The 21,169-nt window shown below is 42.2% G+C and overlaps 1 protein-coding gene across 4 annotated transcripts in view; it reads left to right on the top strand.

Annotated features, from left to right (window-relative positions):
* LOC117411511 (dnaJ homolog subfamily C member 5-like) overlaps nt 1-21,169 on the top strand; it is a 33,874-nt gene that overhangs the window by 9,580 nt on the left and 3,125 nt on the right. The window contains exons 2-5 of one of the 4 annotated variants that reach the window (XM_059025770.1): nt 2,395-2,516; nt 3,768-3,981; nt 16,747-16,903; nt 20,841-20,878. In XM_059025770.1, the coding sequence (XP_058881753.1) occupies nt 2,404-2,516; nt 3,768-3,981; nt 16,747-16,903; nt 20,841-20,851 (495 nt within the window). In that variant the 5' untranslated portion in view covers nt 2,395-2,403 and the 3' untranslated portion in view covers nt 20,852-20,878. Of the gene's footprint in view, nt 1-2,394; nt 2,517-3,767; nt 3,982-16,746; nt 16,904-20,009; nt 20,106-20,840; nt 20,879-21,169 lie in introns of those variants that run through there. The other 3 variants (XM_059025769.1, XM_059025771.1, XM_034019126.2) reach the window with 3 other exon arrangements.

The following is a 21,169-nucleotide window of genomic DNA, read 5'->3' as shown; positions in this document are numbered from 1 at the left end:
TTAACTTGACATGCTAAGCAAGAATCCCATTTGTATGTAAGAAAGGTGTGTTAGACATTATAGAGGCTAGTGCAATTGAAAAGTTCTGCAGTAGAAAATATGTAACATTTCATTGTAAAAAGCCATTTGGCACTATCTACCTCAAAAAGCACTTAATTTACCCACTAGCACTGTCTTATCCACTGCTTCAATGGCCTGTCCTATTTAAATCGACTCTTTCAATTATAATTATAATTCAATGTGATTTGTCAATATAGGAGATAAATAGTACTAATTTGTAAACTTTGAAAACTTCCCTGAGTTCATTAAACTTTTAAAAACAGATCCGTTGAGGATACGTTCATAGAGCTCTGTAGTCATTTCCATCCTGAGGAGTGGCAGAGATGCCAGCGGCTACGATTTGATTGTAGCAGCTACTATGGTGGACATTCTGCTACGACGCTACGTCGAAGGTGTATAATGCTATGATCTTTATTAAATAAATAATAAATGATGGCTATTCTCTGAACGGTTATGAAATATTATTTCAATACCATGTGTGTGTTTTCCTGTTTATTTATTTTTTTAATGAATTAATTGTTCTTAATACTGTATTTCACTGATAGTTTATTGTGGCATTTTAACTGACATACTAAAAGCTCTGAGCTGGGTTGCTTAGTAACCGGTTTAGGGGTCTGTGGCAGGGTGGTATTTTGTGTTATATGTTGTATGTGGTGTGTATGTATTGGTGCACAGAGTGTGGGATATGTAGCACAAGTGATGTAAAATGTATAATTGTATTTAGGCACAGGGAGATTAAAGTGGGTATTAGTATGGAAGCACAGGGAGCACAATGAGTTCACGTGCAGATGTGCTGAGATTCCAATTGAATGATTGATTAACAATCAAGTCTCAGTACAGCTGCATAAGAGGCAGTGTTTCACTTACTCGCGGTTGGGTGTTCAGGGCGAAAGAACGGGAGAGAGAAGGAGATTAAATTAAAAAGCTGAAAACAATTGCTACCTGTGCTGACATAGATCAGCACGATACTTGTTTGTTGTTTCGTCCAGTGTTTGTTTGTCTGTCTATTTGTTTTGGCCACCGCGCCGTTTTGTTTTGTGTAAAAGTGTTTTTCGTTTGTGTGCAACCTTTTTATTTTACAATAAACCAGCGCAGTTTCATCACTCGCCAGTCCTGTCTGTGTCCGGTGTTCTTCCGGGTCTGACATCACTGCTCAAGCCATTCTGTGACAGGGTCCTTCAGACACTGCTGCACAAATGTCACCTTGCTATCATTATCATCCTCACGTTTACTTGGTTGCTTATCAGTTATTAAAATAGGAATCACAAATTAAATAATGAATTATTGGATACTACACAGCATTTTGTGTTTTGGTAGTTGCAGAGTAGTAAAAATGGTTATAGAGTGTAATAAAGTTTTGAGGTTGAATATTTCAGGCCAGGTTTGATAGCACTTACCTAAGACACTCTTCATTACTATTTAAATCCAGAATAAATGAGTTCCAAAAAAAAAAAAAAAAAAAAAATCAGTGTTGAAGTATTTTTATTGGAGTTTTTTAAATTTCTAAATGCTGTGTGTTTACAATTATCAACATTATAGATTGAACAGCAAACATGAGGTCATTGGCTTGCCAGAGCCTAAGAACCGTTTACTTTTTAAGGGTTAGCAGCCACTGGCCTTAAACAAAACAAAACAAAACAAAAAAAACAATGCCTCACTTCGCTCGGCACATGCTAATATTTTCTGTTTTCACTCTGAGTGGGTTGTTTGTGGCAATCCTCATGTGGGAAATAACAGCACTACAGATTTCAAAACGAGATCTGGGAAGATCAGAATATGAAAGTTATTTGATTTTAGATATTTCAACGCTTGGTGTATAATTGCAATTATATGCAACTGACCTAACAATAAGTTTAGTCCACCAAACTTCATTCTCAGATACATTGAATACTTGAATTTCCCCTTTCTTGAATTGTCCACAGTGGCCATATTCTTCCTGACGCAGGCTTTCAAAATAGAGTAAGATGAATTGTTTTTAGATTTTGAAAATGGAACAGGCCTGTCATCCACATGTGTCCTAACATCTTTCTGGTGTTAACCTGCTAACCCCCCTCAAATGCATGAATGAACAACTAATAGCACTCTCATTCTACGATCCAGGAAGTGGATGGGGAAAACCAGACTTGCACTATGCAGTTGTTGATAGTGAAATGGACTTTGTCTTAGTCAAAGTAAAGATAATGTCTGAACAAGAAGAGGAAAAGCAATACAAAAAGGGACTTGTGCTAAAGAGTTGTTAATTGCACCGGTTGCTGGTTACGGCCTTGCATTGTGACTTGTGTGAATTATGTCTGGAAAATTAGAAACTACCAGAATTTATTTTGTTTCTTGCAGCATCAAACCATGGCAGATCCCAACAGACCACAGCGAAAGATGTCCATGTCCGGTCAATCCCTGTACAGGACGCTAGGACTTGAGAAAGGGGCATCAGAAGAAGCAATCAAAAAAGCTTATAGGTACATGTGGCAAAGTGACTGCTGAGTGAGAACAGGTGCAGAGGTGATGCAGTGCAGGAATAATCACAGACAGAAACTGTAATCTGTTTGGAAAAGGGGTCTTTTATTTTTTTTAATCCCGGTCTGGCGACCAAACAATAACCTCCGGAAATACACACCAATGTGTAATGCACAGAGATAACAATAATGGGTTGCAGCCCAAACAATAAATACACATTATCTGCCCCACAATAATACTGGACACGGTCACCAGTCCAGGTGCATGCAGTAGTGCTCGTGGTGGGTGATAACAGTTTATTAAGTGACTGGTGTGTTGTTCCAGGTAGTGCTGGCCCAAGGCGACAGCTCCGGATACGTGTTAGCCGTCTAGTGATTCACAAACAAAGACAATTACTAACACCGACAAACAAAAAACACTCACGAATAGTTTTCTGTGGGTCTCTCCCGGCCCTTCCAGTTCTCTATACCAAAAACCAAGCGAAGGAGTAGATTGTGATTCTCTATCCCCTTTTATGCTGTCATGCATGACCCCTTGGTAAACTAGTGCAGCTGTCTCTACAGTCTGCAGCTGCTACGTTGTTTACCTTCCGGGTCAATACGTTCCTGCAACGTAGTCTCGCCTTCTTCCAGACTGACCAACTTCCCGACCCTGGGAAAGAATTTACAACCAATATTCATTATATTTCTGTCACAGTACAGTATAGAGGAAACCTTTTTGCAAACATTTCACAACAAGAAGTAAAAGTCAGTTCCATACGGACACTGTCTGACTTAGAGCTCTCTTATGCATAAAATAAGACATGGACCCCCTACTTTGTCCAAAGTAATAGAATGCTATACATTGTGAGGGGTGGGGGATGTTCAGAGCTTGATAACCTGTTTAGTAAACATTTGTTAATAAATTGCTGGAAATAAAAAGGGGAACCATATTTTGTATATACATATTTATTTAAATTACTTACCTGGTCAAAACAGAACATTAGTATTGAGTTGAACTTTTACAACTTTTTATACTTTTTTGATAAGGCTAAATAAATCTCAAAGTACCCTCAAAGTGTGTGTGTCATATATATATATATATATATATATATATATATATATATATATATATATATATATATATATATACCCAGCTACTAATGGGAGTTCAGCTAGAAGCACAGTGTGCATAGTAGTTGCATTATCAGGTCTGTGTGATGTATTCAAGTGTTAAATATAGGCATCTGTTTTTTAATAACTATTAATCTACAGGAAACTTGCTCTGAAGTATCATCCTGACAAAAACCCTGATAACCAAGAAGCGGCAGACAAGTTCAAAGTCATAAACAATGCCAATGCGATCCTTAATGATGACACCAAAAGGAAAATCTACGATGAATACGGTTCTATGGGACTGTATGCGTCTGACCAGTTAGGAGAGGAGAGTGCACAATATTATTCCTTGATGTCCAACTGGTGGTTTAAGGTGGGTAGTCATTATAGAAAGCAGATGTTTGTTTCACTGTGGTAGGTTTGCAAAGGCAAAGAGTATCTAAGCCTTCCTACCAGTAGGTTTGGATTTATTTATTAACATCCTAGCACACAACAGCCCGGTTAGTAAAGGCCCAAACATTTTGGGGGAAAAAAATTAGTCAGTTTTGTTGACATGCTTTTTAAGATGAACAACCTCTCGGGATCGGAAACATATTGCTAAAAGCCTGAAATCTGCACATCTCCTTTCTGTTCTCCAGCAATCCAGCTCAAAAACACGGTCCAATTAATAATTAAGACCACCCGCCCCATAATTTGCTTTGATTCCCCTTCAGGCTGAAAAGCATCCTTTGTTTCTGATCATTGTTGTTGATCAATGCACCCCATAATGCTGCAAGTCTACCTGACACAGAGAGAGCACCTTCCAAGATGACATTGTGCACAGCCACTGTGCTGGTATTGTCCAAGAGTGAGGGTGCTGCTTTATGTGATAAGCTGACATGGTTCTTTCCTGGTTTGATTAGTGAGACAACTCCCTCTGGTGGTATCTGAATTGCCAACAGGAAAAGCAAATGTGTTTAATCAAAGCTTTGGCAGAGATCTAAATATAAAAATAATGTTACTATAGTTAAACTATATATCTCTATCTATATATATATATATATATATATATATATATAGTGATAAACCTCAGGGCATGGTCCTGAATGGGAGATATGTGAGGGCAGAGATTTTGTTAGGACTTTGTCCTTTCACAAAATGGAGGTCCCAATAGGACTACAGTTCACAAAATGGTCGCCCACCACAAACTACACTACCCAGGATCCTTATCAGGTAATTAAGGTATGTCAGCACACCTGCAGGCGATCAAGGGTAATGACCAGCCCTATAAAAGGAGCAAACTGATAGCACCACAGTGAGAGGGAAGTAGGAGGAGTTTGGTGCTGTGTTTTGAGAGGTTTTGAGAGGTTTTGAGAGGTTTTGAGAGGTTTTGAGAGGTTTTGAGGGGTTTTGAGAGGTTTTGAGAGGTTTTGAGAGGTTTTGTCGTATTCTCTGAGTTCTGGATTGCATTATTCTGTATCACCCTGGACTGTTTGGATAACCCTTTTGGCTGTTTTGACCCTATTTTGGATGACTACCTGATTGTTTGCGAACTCTGGATTAACATTACGATTCTGATTATTGGACTTCGCTTGAAAAAAAAAAACACGCAGGTAACATCCTGTTTAAAATAAACTTACACTTGTTGTGTCTATTGTGTTGTCCCCACTCATACTTGTGACCAAAGTACGCAAAGAAGGACCAACTTTGTCACATTTGGTGGAGAATGCGGGTAGTTCTACTGCATTTGACAACACAAATACAAAATTGAAAAGAGCAACTGAGACTTTGAAAGCAAAATGGAGGCAGTTGTACAGGCACTGATACAAGCTGTTACAGCCCAGCAGGAGGCAACCAGGGTCCAGCACACCACAAACCAGTTGCTGAGGGAGGAGCAAGGAAAAGTGACCAAAGAGTTGAAAACAAGCATCCAGGAGTTCGCATCCTGGATTGGACCAAAACCCCAGCCTGTAGCACAACAGATATGCACAAACCACTATCTGCAAAAGATGACTCCGCAGGATGACATAGAGGCGTATCTTACCACGTTTGAGAGAACACCTGAGAGAGAGGGTGGCCAAAAGAACAGTGGACGGGGTTCATCGCATCTTATCTTGCGGGAGATGCGCAGAAAGCCTACTTCGATCTGGAGGTTGAAAACTCCAAAAATTATGACAAACTGAAAACAGAAATAATGTTGCGGCTTGGAGTGACCAATGCAGTGAGGGCTCACCGGTTCTATAAAGGGACCTGCCAACCCAGACAACCCCCCAGAACCCAGATGTTTGACCTCATCCATTTGGCTCTAAAATGGCTACAGCCCAAGGCCCACTCAACAGCTGAGATCGTTGAGGCCGTCGTCCTAGACCACTACCAGCAATGTCTGCCCAGAGATGTTCGTTGCTGGGTTGGGCAGAATGAAGCTCTTTCTGCTGACAACCTGGTCGGTCTGGTTGAGCGATATTACACAGCAGTGTCCGGTGAGCAGTTGCAGGATGACAGACATATGTTCCCCAGGCCCTGGCGAACCAGCGGACAGGGTAAGTCTGTTCCTAGGAACTTGGGGGAAGAACAACAGAGCGCTGTAAAGACAGTACGAGACTTGGGGGTAGAAAAAAAGACACTGGCAAAAGTTGACAGTAAATGGCCGGTGTATAGAGGGTCATGGCCCCGACCTACTATGTGTTGTAATTGTAACAAAATTGGACATATTGCTGCACACTGTCCACTTAGGGAAGAACCCATGCAATGCAATATGGGCAAAGAGAATGAAGCAGACACTATATTGTATTCCTGTCCTGTTATAACTGCTGTTTCTGAGGGAAAAAATCCCAATCATGAACATATGTGTACTGTGAAGGTTGATGGGAGAGAGGTGGCAGCTTTGCTCGATTCCGGAAGCATGATTACACTGGTTGCCAAAAAGTGGTGCAGACCCAAAAATTGGATAACGATCAAGGTGTCAGTATTACATGTATACATGGTGACACATGCTAATACCCCACCTCATTAGTACATACTCAGACAGGTGCAAGGTCTCTTGATTATCAGGTTGGCGTTGTACCCTCCATGCCATATGATGTAATACTGGGGCGGTATTTCACAAAATTGGGGCCAAACAAGGGCACATTGGAACGGCCCACCAGAATTCTAGAGGGAGGATTTAACCCTCAGAGCCAAAAGCAGGTAGCCTCAATCCCACAACCTAAGGAAAAAAATGGTGTGGTCTTTGAGCCGCGTGTAAAGGTTTTAATAGACAATAATAAGGAGGAGCTTAACGCCCCTGGGCCTAGTACCAGTAGTGACCCAGGTACGGGTGTCGATCAGGAAGAACCCAGTACCAGCACTAGTAGTGAAGGCATTAACCCCCTATCAGTCCACCCAGTGGTTGAGGACATTGATTTACCAGACTTGGAGGTATCGTCCACTAACTTTGGGACGGCGCAAGCACAGGATTTTAACCTATATCATGCCAAAGAAAATGTGAAGGTAATTAATGGGACCCAAATACATACAAAAAACATGCCTACCAGTTATCCCTATTTCATGATGAAGAATAATTTGTTGTACAGAGTGGATAAAATAGGATTAGAAGTAATTGAACAATTGCTGGTACCTGCTGCTTTCAAAAAGGCAGTGCTTGATTTGGCCCATGAACATATATTAGGAGGTCACCTGGGGATGGGAAAAACACGGGAGAGTGTTAAGAAGGTTTTTTTTGGCCAGGTGTTTATGGAGATGTATCCCAGCATTGTAATTCATGCCCAGAATGCCAACAGACTGCCCCTAAACCAGTATTTCATAGTCCCCTAGTTCCTCTTCCCATAATAGAAACACCATTTGACCGGATAGCAATGGATCTAGTGGGATAATTACCGAAATCCTCCAGAGGGTTCTGGTTATTTTGGATTATGCCACTCGATACCCTGAAGCCATCCCGTTGCGTACCATGGCCTCTAAAGGCATAGCAAAGGAGCTTATGCTCATGTTTAGTTGGGTGGACCCCAAAATAAATCCTTACAGACCAGGGCACCCATTTATGTCACAGGTTATGGTGGATCTTTGTAAGCTCCTTAAAATGAAAAAAAAACAGCTACATACTTCAGTGCATCATCCACAGACAGATAGCCTAGTGGAGAGATTTAACAGAACCTTGAAATCTATGCTACGTAAGATGATTGATAAGGATGGGAAGATTTGGGACCATGTTACCATATTTGATGTTTGCCGTACGTGAGGTTCCACAGTCATCGCTGAGATTTTCACCTTTTGAGCTAGTGTATGGGAGGCACCCACTGGGGATATTGGACATAGCACGGGAAACCTGGGAACATGAGTCCACACCCTATCATAGTGTGATTGAGCACATCATCAACATGCATGATAGGATAGCAGCCGTCACCCCAATCGTGAGAGAACACTTGAGACAGGCACCAACGTTTTACCTATAACCGACAGGCCACATTACGGGTGTTTCAACCCGGGGATCGGGTGTTGGTTTTAGTCCCCACTGTTGAGTGTAAATTGCTAGCCACATGGAAGGGACCATATGAGGTGATAGAAAGGGTAGGGGAAGTGAACTATAAAGTCCGACAGCCAGGCCGATATATCAGATATATCATCTCAACTTATTAAAAGCTTGGAGAGACAGAGATGTTTTGATGGCAATTGAAAGGTATCCCATCCCACGGGTAGGAACACCTGAAATCAACATAGAACCTACGCTTTCCCCAGAACAGGCACACAAGGTGAAAGGTTTTGTGAAAAAAAGAGGGTGTTTTCAGGGATACCAGGTAGGACACAGGTGGTAGCGCATGACATTATCACAACACCAGGGAAGAAAGTGAATATGAGACCATATTGGGTCCCAGAAGCTCGTAGGGAAGCCATAAGGGCAGAAGTAAAGAAAATGTTAGAATTAGGGGTTATTGAGGAGTCCACCAGTGAGTGGTCAAGCCCTATAGTTTTGGTTTCCAAACCAGATGGCTTGTGGTGGTTCTGTAACGATTTCAGGAAATTAAACGAGATCTCAAAGTTTGATGCTTACCCTATGCCAAGAATAGATGAACTATTAGATCAGATATGGAAAGCCCGTTACGTCACCACCCTTGACCTTACAAAAGGATATTGGCAAGTCCCCCTAACTACCAGAGCTAAAGAAAGAACAGCTTTTTCGACCCCTGATGGGCTGTTCCAATATACTGTATTACCATTTGGCCTACATGGCGCCCCAGCCACCTTTCAGCGACTTATGGACCAGATATTGCGGTCCCATCCGGCATATGCGGCAGCCTACCTGGACGACGTGGTAATTCACAGTCAAGACTGAGAGTCACACTTGCCTCGAGTCCAGGCCGTACTTGATGCCATCAAAAAGGCTGGTCTGACAATTAACCCAACCAAAAGCAGTATAGGTCTAGAAGAGGCCAAATACCTGGGGTATAAGGTAGGGAGGGGAATAGTCAGACCCCTGATAACAAAGGTGGAAGCTATAAAGGGTTGGCCCAAAACTGTCAACAAGAAGCAGGTGAGGGCATTCCTGGGTATTACAGAGTATTGCCGCAGGTTCATACCAAATTTTGCCACAATAGCAACTCCACTTACTGAAATGACTAGGGCCAAGGGACCCAATATGGTTAAGTGGGATGACAAGGCAGAAAAGGCCTTCAATAACGTCAAGGAAGCCCTGTGTAGTGATCCAGTCTTGGTTGTCCCTGATTTTTGGAAAAGAGTTTATATTACAGACAGACGCCTCTGAGGTGGGGCTAGGGGCCGTACTGTCTCAGGAGATAGAGGGGGTTGAACATCCTGTTCTATTCTTAAGCCGGAAGCTGGAGCCCCGCAAAAAGAACTATGCACTTGTTGAAAAGGAATGCCTAGCGGTCAAATAGGCTTTGGAGAGCTTACAGTATTACTTGTTAGGCCGTCAATTTACCCTAATCAGTGACCATGCCCCCTTACCTGGATGCACAGGTCCAAGGACAAAAATGCCAGGGTGATGAGGTGGTTTTTAAGTTTGCAGCCTTACACTTTCACACTCAAACATAGGGCAGGGAAAGACATGGGAAATGCGGATGGATTATCCCGTGTCCATTCTTTTTTTGCTGCTATCGCTTGACCCTTGGGGTCGATGCTGGGGGGGAAGGATGTGTGATAAACCTCAGGGCATGATCCTGAATGGGAGATATGTGAGGGCAGAGATTTTTTTAGGACTTTGTCCTTTCACAAAATGGAGGTCCCAAGGACTACAGTTTCCAAAATGGTCGCCAACCACAAACTACACTACCCAGGATCCTTATCAAGTAATTAAGGTATGTCGGCACACCTGCAGGTGATCAAGGGTAATGACCAGCCCTATAAAAGGAGCAAACTGACAGCACCGCAGTGAGAGGGGAGTAGGAGGAGTTTGGTGCTGTGTTTTGAGAGGGTTTGTCGTATTCTCTTTGAGTTCTGGATTGCATTATACTGTATGACCCTGGACTGTTTGGATAACCCTTTTCGCTGTTTTGACCCTATTTTGGATGACTACCTGATTGTTTGCGAACTCTGGATTAACATTACGATTCTGATTATTGGACTTCGCTTGAAAAAAAACACGCAGGTAACATCCTGTTTAAAATAAACTTACACTTGTTGTGTCTATTGTGTTGACCCCGCTCATACTTGTGACCAAAGTACGCAAAGAAGGACCAACTTTGTCACAATATGTGTGTGTGTGTGTTTATATATATATATATATATATATATATATATATATATATATATATATATATATACACAGCTCTGGAAAAAATTGAGACCACTGCAAAATTATCAGTTTCTCTGGTTTTACTGTTTACAGGTATGTGTTTGGGTAATATGAACATTTTTGTTTTATTCTATAAACTATTGACAACATTTCTCCCAAATTCCAAATAAAATTATTGTCATTTAGAGCATTTATTTGCAGAAAATGACAACTGGTCAAAATAACAAAAAAGATGCAGTGTTGTCAGACCTCGAATAATGCAAAGAAAATAAGTTCATATTCATTTTTAAACAACACAATACTAATGTTTTAACTTAGGAAGAGTTCAGAAATCAATATTTGGTGGAATAACCCTGATTTTCAAGCACAGCTTTCATGCGTCTTGGCATGCTCTCCACCAGTCTTTCACATTGATGTTGGGTGACTTTATGCCACTCCTGGCGCAATAATTCAAGCAGCTCGGCTTTGTTTGATGGCTTGTGACCATCCATCTTCCTCTTGATCACATTCCAGAGGTTTTCAATGGGGTTCAGGTCTGGAGATTGGGCTGGCCATGACAGGGTCTTGATCTGGTGGTCCTCCATCCACACCTTGATTGACCTGGCTGTGTGGCATGGAGCATTGTCCTGCTGGAAAAACCAATCCTCAGAGTTGGGGAACATTGTCAGAGCAGAAGGAAGTAAGTGTTCTTCCAGGACAACCTTGTACTTGGCTTGATTCATGCCAAAGCTGCCCGATTCCAGCCTTGCTGAAGCACCCCCAGATCATCACCGATCCTCCACCATATTTCACAGTGGGTGCGAGACACTGTGGCTTGTAGGCCTCTCCAGTCACCCCCCTGGACCTCTCTGATCGCTATTTCATCTCTTTTTCTCTGTCTCTCCCCTCTCTCCCTGCTCCTCCTACCCCCACTATCACCTCTCGCTGTAACCTCCACTCTCTTCCCCCCTCTGTCCTTGCCTCCACTGCTCACTCTCACCTCCCTCCTATCGACTCCTTTTCACAACTCTCCATAGAATGCTACCTCCGTCCTCTTCTCCTCCCTCACCTCCTCCCTCGACTCCCTCTGTCCCCTCACCTCCCGACCTGCTCGCCCCTCCCCTCCCCAACTCTGGCTCTCCTCTACGCTCCGCTCATCAAGAATCACACTGTGATCTGCTGAAAAGAAATGGAAGAGAACCAAACTCCCTGCTGCCCTAGACCTTTACCACACTTTCCTCCTTCTCTACTCTCTCCTCTGCTAAATGTGCTTATTTCCAATCTGTAATCCAAGCCTCCACTAACAACCCACGTAAACTATTCTCTACCTTCTCCTCCCTCCTAAACCCTCCCCCCTCCTCCCTCTTCTATCTCCCCTGATGACTTTGCCTCCTTCTCTTCTAAAATCTCAGATATCCGCAAACTCTTTAACACCTCTCCCTCCCCCGCACCCCCTCCTGCTCCAACCCCTACACCCACTGCATCCCCTACTAACTCACCCTCCTTCTCCGCCTTCTCGCCCCTCTCAGACTCTGACCTCCCTGCTCCAGGGTCACAAACCCACCACGTGTGCCCTGGACCCCCTCCCCACTCACCTCTTTCAAGCTGCTGCTCCTGCTCTACTTTATCTCCTCTCTTCTCAACACCTCTCTACTTTCTGGTCTCTTTCCCTCTGCCTTCAAAAAAGCCTCCATCACTCCCCCCTCCTCAAAAAACCTACCCTCCACCCCATCTCCCTCCAGAGCTACTGTCCTGTCTCCCTCCAGAGCTACTGTCCTGTCTCCCTCCTACCCTTTCTCTCCAAAACCCTCGAGCAGACTGTACACCGCCAGCTCTCTGCTTTCCTTTCCAACCACTCTCTGCTCGACCCTCTCCAATCTGGCTTCCGCTCTGCTCACTCCACTGAAACCGCCCTCCTGTCTGTCACCAACTCGCTTAAGTGTGCCCGAGATGCCTCTCTCTCATCTGTCCTAATTCTCCTCGACCTCTCTGCTGCCTTTGACACTGTTTATCACTCTATTCTACTATCATCTCTCGCTGACCTGGGGATCTCTGGCACTGCTCTGGCCTGGTTCTCCTCCTACCTCTCCAACCGCACTTACCAGGTAACCTGGCGTGGAGCAACCTCCACACCTCACCCTCTCTTAACAGGAGTCCCCCAAGGGTCAGTCTTGGGTCCTCTCCTGTTCACTCTCTACACCCGCTCCCTGGGCCCCCTCATCGCATCCTATGGTTTCTCGTACCATTTCTATGCTGATGATGCTCAGATTTTCCTGTCCTTCCCCACCTCTGACTCCACCATCTCCTCCCATATCTCTACCTGTCTGTCTGCTACAGACATACTCAAATTTGTTGGTACCCTTACAGCTCATTGAAATAAGGCTTCATTCCTCCTGAAAAGTGATGAAATTAAAAACTATTTTATCATGTATACTTGCATGCCTTTGGTATGTCATAGAATAAAGCAAAGAAGCTGTGAAAAGAGATGAATTATTGCTTATTCTACAAAGATATTCTAAAATGGCCTGGACACATTTGTTGGTACCCCTTAGAAAAGATAATAAATAATTGGATTATAGTGATATTTCAAACTAATTAGTTTCTTTAATTAGTATCATACATGTCTCCAATAATCAGTCACTTGTAATCAGTCATTCAGCCTATTTAAATGGAGAAAAGTAGCCACTGTCTGTTTGGTATCATTGTGTGCACCACACTGAACATGGACCAGAGAAAGCAAAGGAGAGAGTTGTCTGAGGAGATCAGAAAGAAAATAATAGACAAGCATGGTAAAGGTAAAGGCTACAAGACCATCTCCAAGCAGCTTGATGTTCCTGTGACAACAGTTGCAAATATTATTAAGAAGTTTAAGGTCCATGGAACTGTAGCCAACCTCCCTGGGCGCGGCCGCAAGAGGAAAATCGACCCCAGATTGAACAGAAGGATAGTGCGAATGGTCGAAAAAGAACCAAGGATAACTGCCAAAGAGATACAAGCTGAACTCCAAGGTGAAGGTACGTCAGTTTCTGATCGCACCATCCGTCGCTTTTTGAGCGAAAGTGGGCTCCATGGAAGAAGACCCAGGAGGACTTCACTTTTGAAAGAAAAACATAAAAAAGCCAGACTGGAATTTGCTAAAATGCATATTGACAAGTGTGACAAAGATCGAATGAGTCTTAGTGTTAGATCTCCCTCTCGACCTGTGAGAGCACGGTATACGAGGAACAGAGTACCCTTAATGAAATGGCACAACAATTTATTCCGTAGGGTAGATGGAAGTCGGTCAGTTCGGAAGGGGGCGGAGCCATGGCACCCGAGCTCAGTGACCCAGACGGTAAGCGGCGTGGCATCCGAGGACTGGAGGAGCGGATGCGCTCGTTAACCTCGGGGTCATGGGCGAGGGTATAAATAGGGGGCATGGCTTGAGTGATCTGTTCCTTTGCATATGGTTAAGTTAACTAACCGAGAAGGAGCCCGTACCGTGAATAAACCGTGAGTGTTCTGTGTCTGTGTATTAACACTGTGTGTCTTGTGTGTTATTTGTCACAGAAGATTACTGAGCACGATCCGGAGCTGCAGCCGCAGGCCAGCGAAAAACCCGGACTTCACCACTCACCTTTCACTACCAACTGTCTTTGTGTTTGCACCTTTTAGCACTTGAATCACGCATTGTCTTTTGTGTTCGTGTTTAGTGTGGGTGTCGGAACGGGACTTTGGGGTTGCGGGTCAAACCCGCGGGATTATAAATTAGAAGTGATACACGCCGCTGTATCACTTCCAGCACTAGTATTATTTACAGGTTTTGCCTTGAGGCTCTGGACATTTACTGAAATAAATAAACACCCTTGCACCTGTACCAACGTCTGTCTGTGTAATTATTCTGCACTGCACTCACCTGCACGTCATTACCACTTTGCCACACAAGCCACAATCCTTCTGGGAGAATGTCCTTTGGACAGATGAGTCAAAACTGGAGCTTTTTGGCAAGTCACATCAGCTCTATGTTCACAGACGAAAAAATGGAGCTTTCAAAGAAAAGAACACCATACCTACAGTGAAACATGGAGGAGGCTCGGTTATGTTTTGGGGCTGCTTTGCTGCGCCTGGCACAGGGTGCCTTGAATCTGTGCAGGGCACAATGAAATCTCAAGACTATCAAGGCATTCTGGAGCGAAACGTACTGCCCAGTGTCAGAAAGCTCTGTCTCAGTCGCAGGTCATGGGTCCTCCAACAGGATAATGACCCAAAACACACAGCTAAAAGCACCCAAGAATGGATAAGAACAAAACATTGGACTATTCTGAAGTGGCCTTCTATGAGTCCTGATCTGAATCCTATCGAACATCTATGGAAAGAGCTGAAACTTGCAGTCTGGAGAAGGCACCCATCAAACCTGAGACAGCTGGAGCAGTTTGCTCAGGAAGTGGGCCAAACTACCTGTTAACAGGTGCAGAAGTCTCATTGAGAGCTACAGAAAACGTTTGATTGCAGTGATTGCCTCTAAAGGTTGTGCAACAAAATATTAGGTTAGCGGTCCCATCATTTCTGTCCATGCCATTTTCATTTGTTTTATTATTTACAATATTATGTTGAATAAAAAATCAAAAGCAAAGTCTGATTTCTATTAAATATGGAATAAACAATGGTGGATGCCAATTACTTTTGTCAGTTTCAAGTTATTTCAGAGAAAATTGTGCATTCTTTGTTTTTGGTGGAGGGGTACCAGCAAATTTGAGCACGTCTGTATTTCCTCCTGGATGCACTCGCATCACCTCAAACTCAACCTCTCTAAATCTGACCTCCTTTTCTTTCCCTCCTCTGATCTCTCTATCTCTGTTCCTCTGGAATCTACCACACTCTCCCTCTTCCTTTGCTAAGAACCTCGGAGTCACCCTGGACCCCTGCCTCTCTTATTCCCAGCACATCTCCACTCTGGCACGCACTTGCCGATTTTTCCTGAGCAACATCCGAAGAATCCGACCCTTCCTCACCAACTACGCCACCCAGCTCCTGGTCCAGGCCTTGGTACTCTCCCACCTAGACTACTGCAACTCCCTCCTGGCTGGCTTCCCTGCGTCCGCCACCTGTCCGCTCCAGCTCCAGAACTCCGCTGCCCACCTGGTGTTCTCTCTGCCTCGCTTCTCCCACGCAACTCCACTACTCCGCTCACTCCACTGGCTCCCGATCACTGCTCGCATCCAGTTCAAGACTCTTGTACTAGCCTTCAGATGCCTTGACCAGACTGCACACAGCTACCTCCAGACCCTCATCTCTCCCTACACCCCCACTCGACCTCTCTGCTCCGCCTGCACTAGAAGACTGGCTCTACCTCTTCTACGCTCCCTTGCCTCCAGAGCCCGCTCCTTCTTCACCCTCGCTCCGCAGTGGTGGAATGACCTTCCTACAGATGTCAGGACCGCCCAGTCCATGACCACATTCCGGTGCCTCCTTAAGACTCACCTCTTCAGAGAACACCTGTAGAACTCCTCTGTTTTTCCTCTGGGACACTATCACCCTTCCCTAAATGCGCTTTATTTGCTCTTATCTGCCACCTATTTTACTGCATTTAATCCTGTTCTTCAGAGTACTGTAATTGTAATTTGCCAAGTGTTTAATCTGTAGTATTTTGTAGTTAATCATATCCTGATGTAACTGTCACTGTTATCTGCTGTATTATTGAATTGTACTGTCACACTTGTACATGCTTGAACTAAAGTCATTGTATGTATCTTGCTCTTATTGTATTACTACTTGTACTGTAACACTTGAAATGTATTTGCTTACAATTGTAAGTCATCCTGGATAAGGGTGTCTGCTAAGAAATAAAAACTAATAATAATATTTCAGCTTAGTTTAGTCACACTAGGGAATACACTGTATAAAAACAAGATCATAATCCCATTCACCCTTTGGTCTTTGCTCTGCTGGGTGAGCGAGAATGTCAAGTTGTAGGAGTCGCATTTGATCGCAAAGATGAAACGGTAAATCCTTCCACAAAATGCTTTTAGAAACTGGGGAACAGTTATATTATTTACTAGATTGTCAGTCAGTGAAGCAATTTTACCAACCCACTGTGATGTCCCAAGCAGGATAAAATAGCGGGAAAAGGACATTGAAAGCAACATCATCCAATCAGTGGTGTTCTATTTTTACAAGAGTAAGGTGCAGTGCTTACTTAAATAGACACTTTTAGGCTTAGTGCATGCCACATTCGGCCAGGATAATCCTTAAACCAGAATCTGGACGTCAACAGCAACTCAATGGCAGGTTCCTTCTTTATCCTGGAGATTAGCCTTAACAAGAGACCTTTTGATTTTCTCAGTTAATAACCTTGCACATTTAATAGGAGCCTGCAACACTAGGCCCTGGTCTTGCTTTGCGTTAGACTTTGTCTTTGCTGTGCTTGAGTTAACGCATGTTTTTTGGATCCAGGGTCTGGTTTTCTGCTGTGGTGTTTTCACTTGCTGCGGTTGCTGTTGCTGTTGCTGTTGCTGTTGCTGCTGTGGAAAATGCCAAACACCAGTAGATGAAAGCTACCAGTATGTGGACCCAGATGACCTAGAGGCACAGATTAATGCAGAAGAAGAAGGTAAATAACATTGCTCAGTTTGGATTCTTTTATTTTTTTTCAGTACCACATAATTGTTTTGTTCAGTTCTTTAAAGACTACAGAACATGTGTTTGGACCAAAATTGTATTGTATTAGGCAATTATTTGTGATGAATGCTGAAAAATTTCTTCAAACCAAATAAATACCTGGCGTGTTGGTATGTCAATTTATGAAATTACAACGGTGGAGTACTCTTCACATATAGGTGTCAAGATTTGTCAATACTAAAGTACATTTGTATTTTAGAAAATAAATACATTAATAAATAAGAAGTTCTGAATAGTATGAAATAAATAAAAACCACCAGAGTGGCTCTGAAATATATTGGGAACATATATGATAAAGTACCAACATGCTTGTATCAGAAAGTAATATATTGCTTGCATTCTTAGTTGTACCACTAGGGAGCACAACAGTCAGCAAAATAAAATGTCCTTGTTTATTTTTTGCCATCCTTTAGAGCATGGGTTTCAAACCCTGGTCCTAGAAAGCCCCAGATCCTCAGGTTTTGTAGGTGTCTATGTCATCAATGGCTAAAGATCTGGAACACCTGTTAATCGTGACCAATTAAGGCAATAATTGATTCAGTTAAGTAACTGAGAGCGCGGTTGAAATGAAAAGAACACCCTGTAACTCTCCAGAACCAGGGTTGGAGACCACTGCTTTAGGGTATAGCTGGGTAATATAGTAATAAATCTTTACACATACACAAAAAAACAGTACCATTTAATTTACTTTATTAAAAGCACTTCAAGGTAAATGTACTGTACTTTGGGAAAGGCAAAAGGGACTTAAAGAGCCCCTTGATTTAAAAAAGAAACACCTTACACACAATCCAGTAACAAAAATGATTCTGAACAATCTATAGAAACAGAGAACAGCTGCTTTATCCAAGATGTTATGAATAAAGATATTTATGCCATTATTACAGCACAGATTGCTTAGCTTTAGGTCACTGTTATAAAGAGAGAAGTATTGTATGCAGCTGTGCATTGATAGAACTGTTCTCAACATCTATAGGCAATACTTGGAATCCCCCCTTTATACAACAGTCTCTGGCTAAGAGAACACCCTAGGGAGTTGACCACCACACACAATATGAATCAATAAATAAATACATATTTATTACTTGTCATGACGCACATGCATCAATGTGTAATTAACAGAATAAGAGAAAAGCAATAGGCAGTTGTATGTTAATAAACTGTAATAATAAAGTAACAGACAAACTAACATTAATAAATGCAGCAGCAGCTCTAGATTAATTATGAGTACCTATACAGGAGCAATAATCAAGACATGCACAACATTATTTAACAGAATGGTGAAGCAACTCACCAGAACGAAAAACAACAAATTGCTCGGCGACTTGTGTCTGCTTCAGGTTTTTTTCAGGAGCTTGAACAAGTTCCAACTTTTTGTATCAAGAGAACATGCCATTTTGTAGCGATGAGGTGCCCTCGTGGAAAACAGATCTTGAGAGGACATATATGTCTTACAGCCTTATTCAGAAACCACCCTTGAGTGTTGGTGTGCTTTTCAGTGTGCTTTGTCAATATAAGGAACCATTAACTTGGCACACTTAAGTAAGCACTAAATATCAAGTGTTGTTTCCAAGTATACGTAAAGGTTTCCCTGTAATTTAGTTAAAATGTGGTTCATTTAATACAAGGATACCATATAAACTTGACATTACTTTTTTTTCCATAATGAGTATTTTCTACCTATGTGTACCATTTGTGGTAATGCCAAACATTTATTTTAGTTAACTGATTATCTTCTATCTGCAGGAGTCTTACAGAGGAAGCTGTAGCTGAAAATAGACTTTTATTGGATCCTTTATTTTTTGATATAGTTTCAAGATTTTTGCTTTTAATGTTCAGAAAAAAAATTAAAATTAGGTTTCGTAAAACGAATGTTGCTTTAATGTTAAAGGGCTGCGTCAGCCTAACCGATGATACTGTACATTTATTAATATTTCAGGGAACAACTTTCCTGTCCTTGATGGCATTAATAGATGGGTGAATGGGCTATGAATCACTGTTTGACTTGGTGCAGGTTGTGTTTGAACAGCTGAGGGAACATTCATCAGTAGATGGTGTTCAGGAAAACCAACTGCTGATTTTATACAATTGGCTATAACAGGTCCAGCAAGTTGCTGTAAGTGTGGAGTAGTGATTAGGGCTCTGGACTCTTGACCAGAGGGTTGTGGGTTCAATCCCAGGTGGGGACACTGCTGCTGTACCCTTGAGCAAGGTACTTTACCTAGATTGCTCCAGTAAAAACCCAACTGTATAAATGGGTTAAATGGGTAATTGTATGTAAAAAATAATGTGATATCTTGTAATAATTGTAAGTTGCCCTGGATAAGGGCATCTGCTAATAAATAATAATAATAATAATTATTGTATTCAGCATGGAAGTGTATATTCTTTCCTTTTTTCCTTGATTTTTTTTTTTTTTTTTTAAGATTGCAAGATGGCATTTACATTCAGGGTTTTTACTCCGAAGTGCCATTTCCACTATTTTATATTGAAAGAAAATGGAAACTAATGCTACTACCATTTTTGGACAGCATTTTCTTTCGGAAACTTACCTTTGAACACCGCAGAAGTATACTGCACCGAACTTCAGTGTTAAAGGCCACCTCCACTCTCGGTTCCTTCTGGATGTGTATGCTGCAGTGTAGGAATTAGATGTACTTCTGGTTTTATGGATTATTTATGGGTATGGTTGTTAAAACTGTTATTGTTTGTTTATTTTGTTGGATTGCTAACCAAGGTTTGGAACCCTTTCGGAATGTATGGTGATATTTGTATTGATTTTTTTTGTTTGTTTCTTTGTTTGTTTTTTAAATGTGTTTTTTGTGCAAAAACCAAACCGATTGAAAGGTACGATATTGCAGGCACACCTTGAGTGGTCTTGCTAAAAACCTTTCTCTCCTGAAGCCATGAACCTGAACACGTACTGAAGGCTTTAACCACTGTGAAGTCATAAGCCAAAGAAGTCACCCTTGCTTTTAATTTTTGTTGCGGCTCTTAAAATATGAACCTGTTTTTCAATGATGTTTTGTTTAATTTATCAGGTGACAATGTTGTAATTATACAGCCTGCCCCTTGTCAAGATCCAGAAAACTCAGGTGAAACTCCACAGCAGTCAAAATGACTCATAAGCATCCTACACTTGCTGTACTTGTCTGTGCCTGTGATCGTCGCTCTGCAATTTCACTTGCACCCGCTGCATGGCAATAAGCACTTCATTAATTCATTCCACTGTCAGTTTTGTTTTATTTTTGTGTAATTAACTAGAATTTCACCTCCATCGTGATTCATTTCAGCACCTTCATTTTGTGATTGTATTGTTGCTAGGTAGTGCTTATCTGAGGCCTGTTGCGATGTCCATGTCTGATAATGAAAAATTACATCAAAATGTTTTGTGGACCGAAGAATTTTGAGCCAATACAGGGTCACCCAACCTGACTATCAGGGAGGACTACATCTGTGGCCAAAGGGGTGCAATATGGTTAGTTTTTTTTAATGCAGTCACACTTTTCTGTCATTCAGTGTGGAACCTATTCAACAAGGCAACACAGATCTGTCACATATTGTAGCTTGGTTTATATAAAACAGTATGTTCTACCATGTCAGTCAGTTAACTCCATTCCCCTCAAGGGATACCTTGCTGACTGTATTGATTACGTGACCTTTAACAGAATAGGTAGTGGGAGTCTGAGACAGTACCTCTTTTGGACTGTCATAAGAAAGTCCATTTTTCTTTTTGGTGAAGTAAACTAACTTGCCAAGATTAGGATAAGGGACAAGCCATTGAATGGTCTGGTGTACCAGGATCTAGCAGTGTGTGGAATTAAGATTATTTCTTATTTTACTCCTTGCTTCATTTGGCTTTCTGGGGAAAGGATCCAAGTGACAGTTCGGAAGAGCTGGAACAAGGGAGGTAGGCCCTGTAGAATTTTTTTCAGGACTTGCCCTTGCTTCCTGAATAAATGAATGAGCACATACACCAGACTTAAGCTGTAGTTACTATAGTGGCACACAGTGGACATTTGGGATCTGCAAGCTTTCTCCCTTTTGTAAAGACATGATCTTTTCATAAGGCAAGGTAAGTTTGAAAATAAAAAAGGCATGTTTTCTTTGCATGGACTTGGATTCCTTATTCCAAGGAGGGTCATGTTGATGGCACTGTATGTATCGGAGAAGTATGACAGATCAAGCCCACACAGAAAGA

The sequence above is a fragment of the Acipenser ruthenus genome, chromosome 6, assembly GCF_902713425.1.
Source record: "Acipenser ruthenus chromosome 6, fAciRut3.2 maternal haplotype, whole genome shotgun sequence".
NCBI classification, from domain to species: domain Eukaryota; kingdom Metazoa; phylum Chordata; class Actinopteri; order Acipenseriformes; family Acipenseridae; genus Acipenser; species Acipenser ruthenus.
This window is presented reverse-complemented; position numbering and strand designations above follow the sequence as displayed.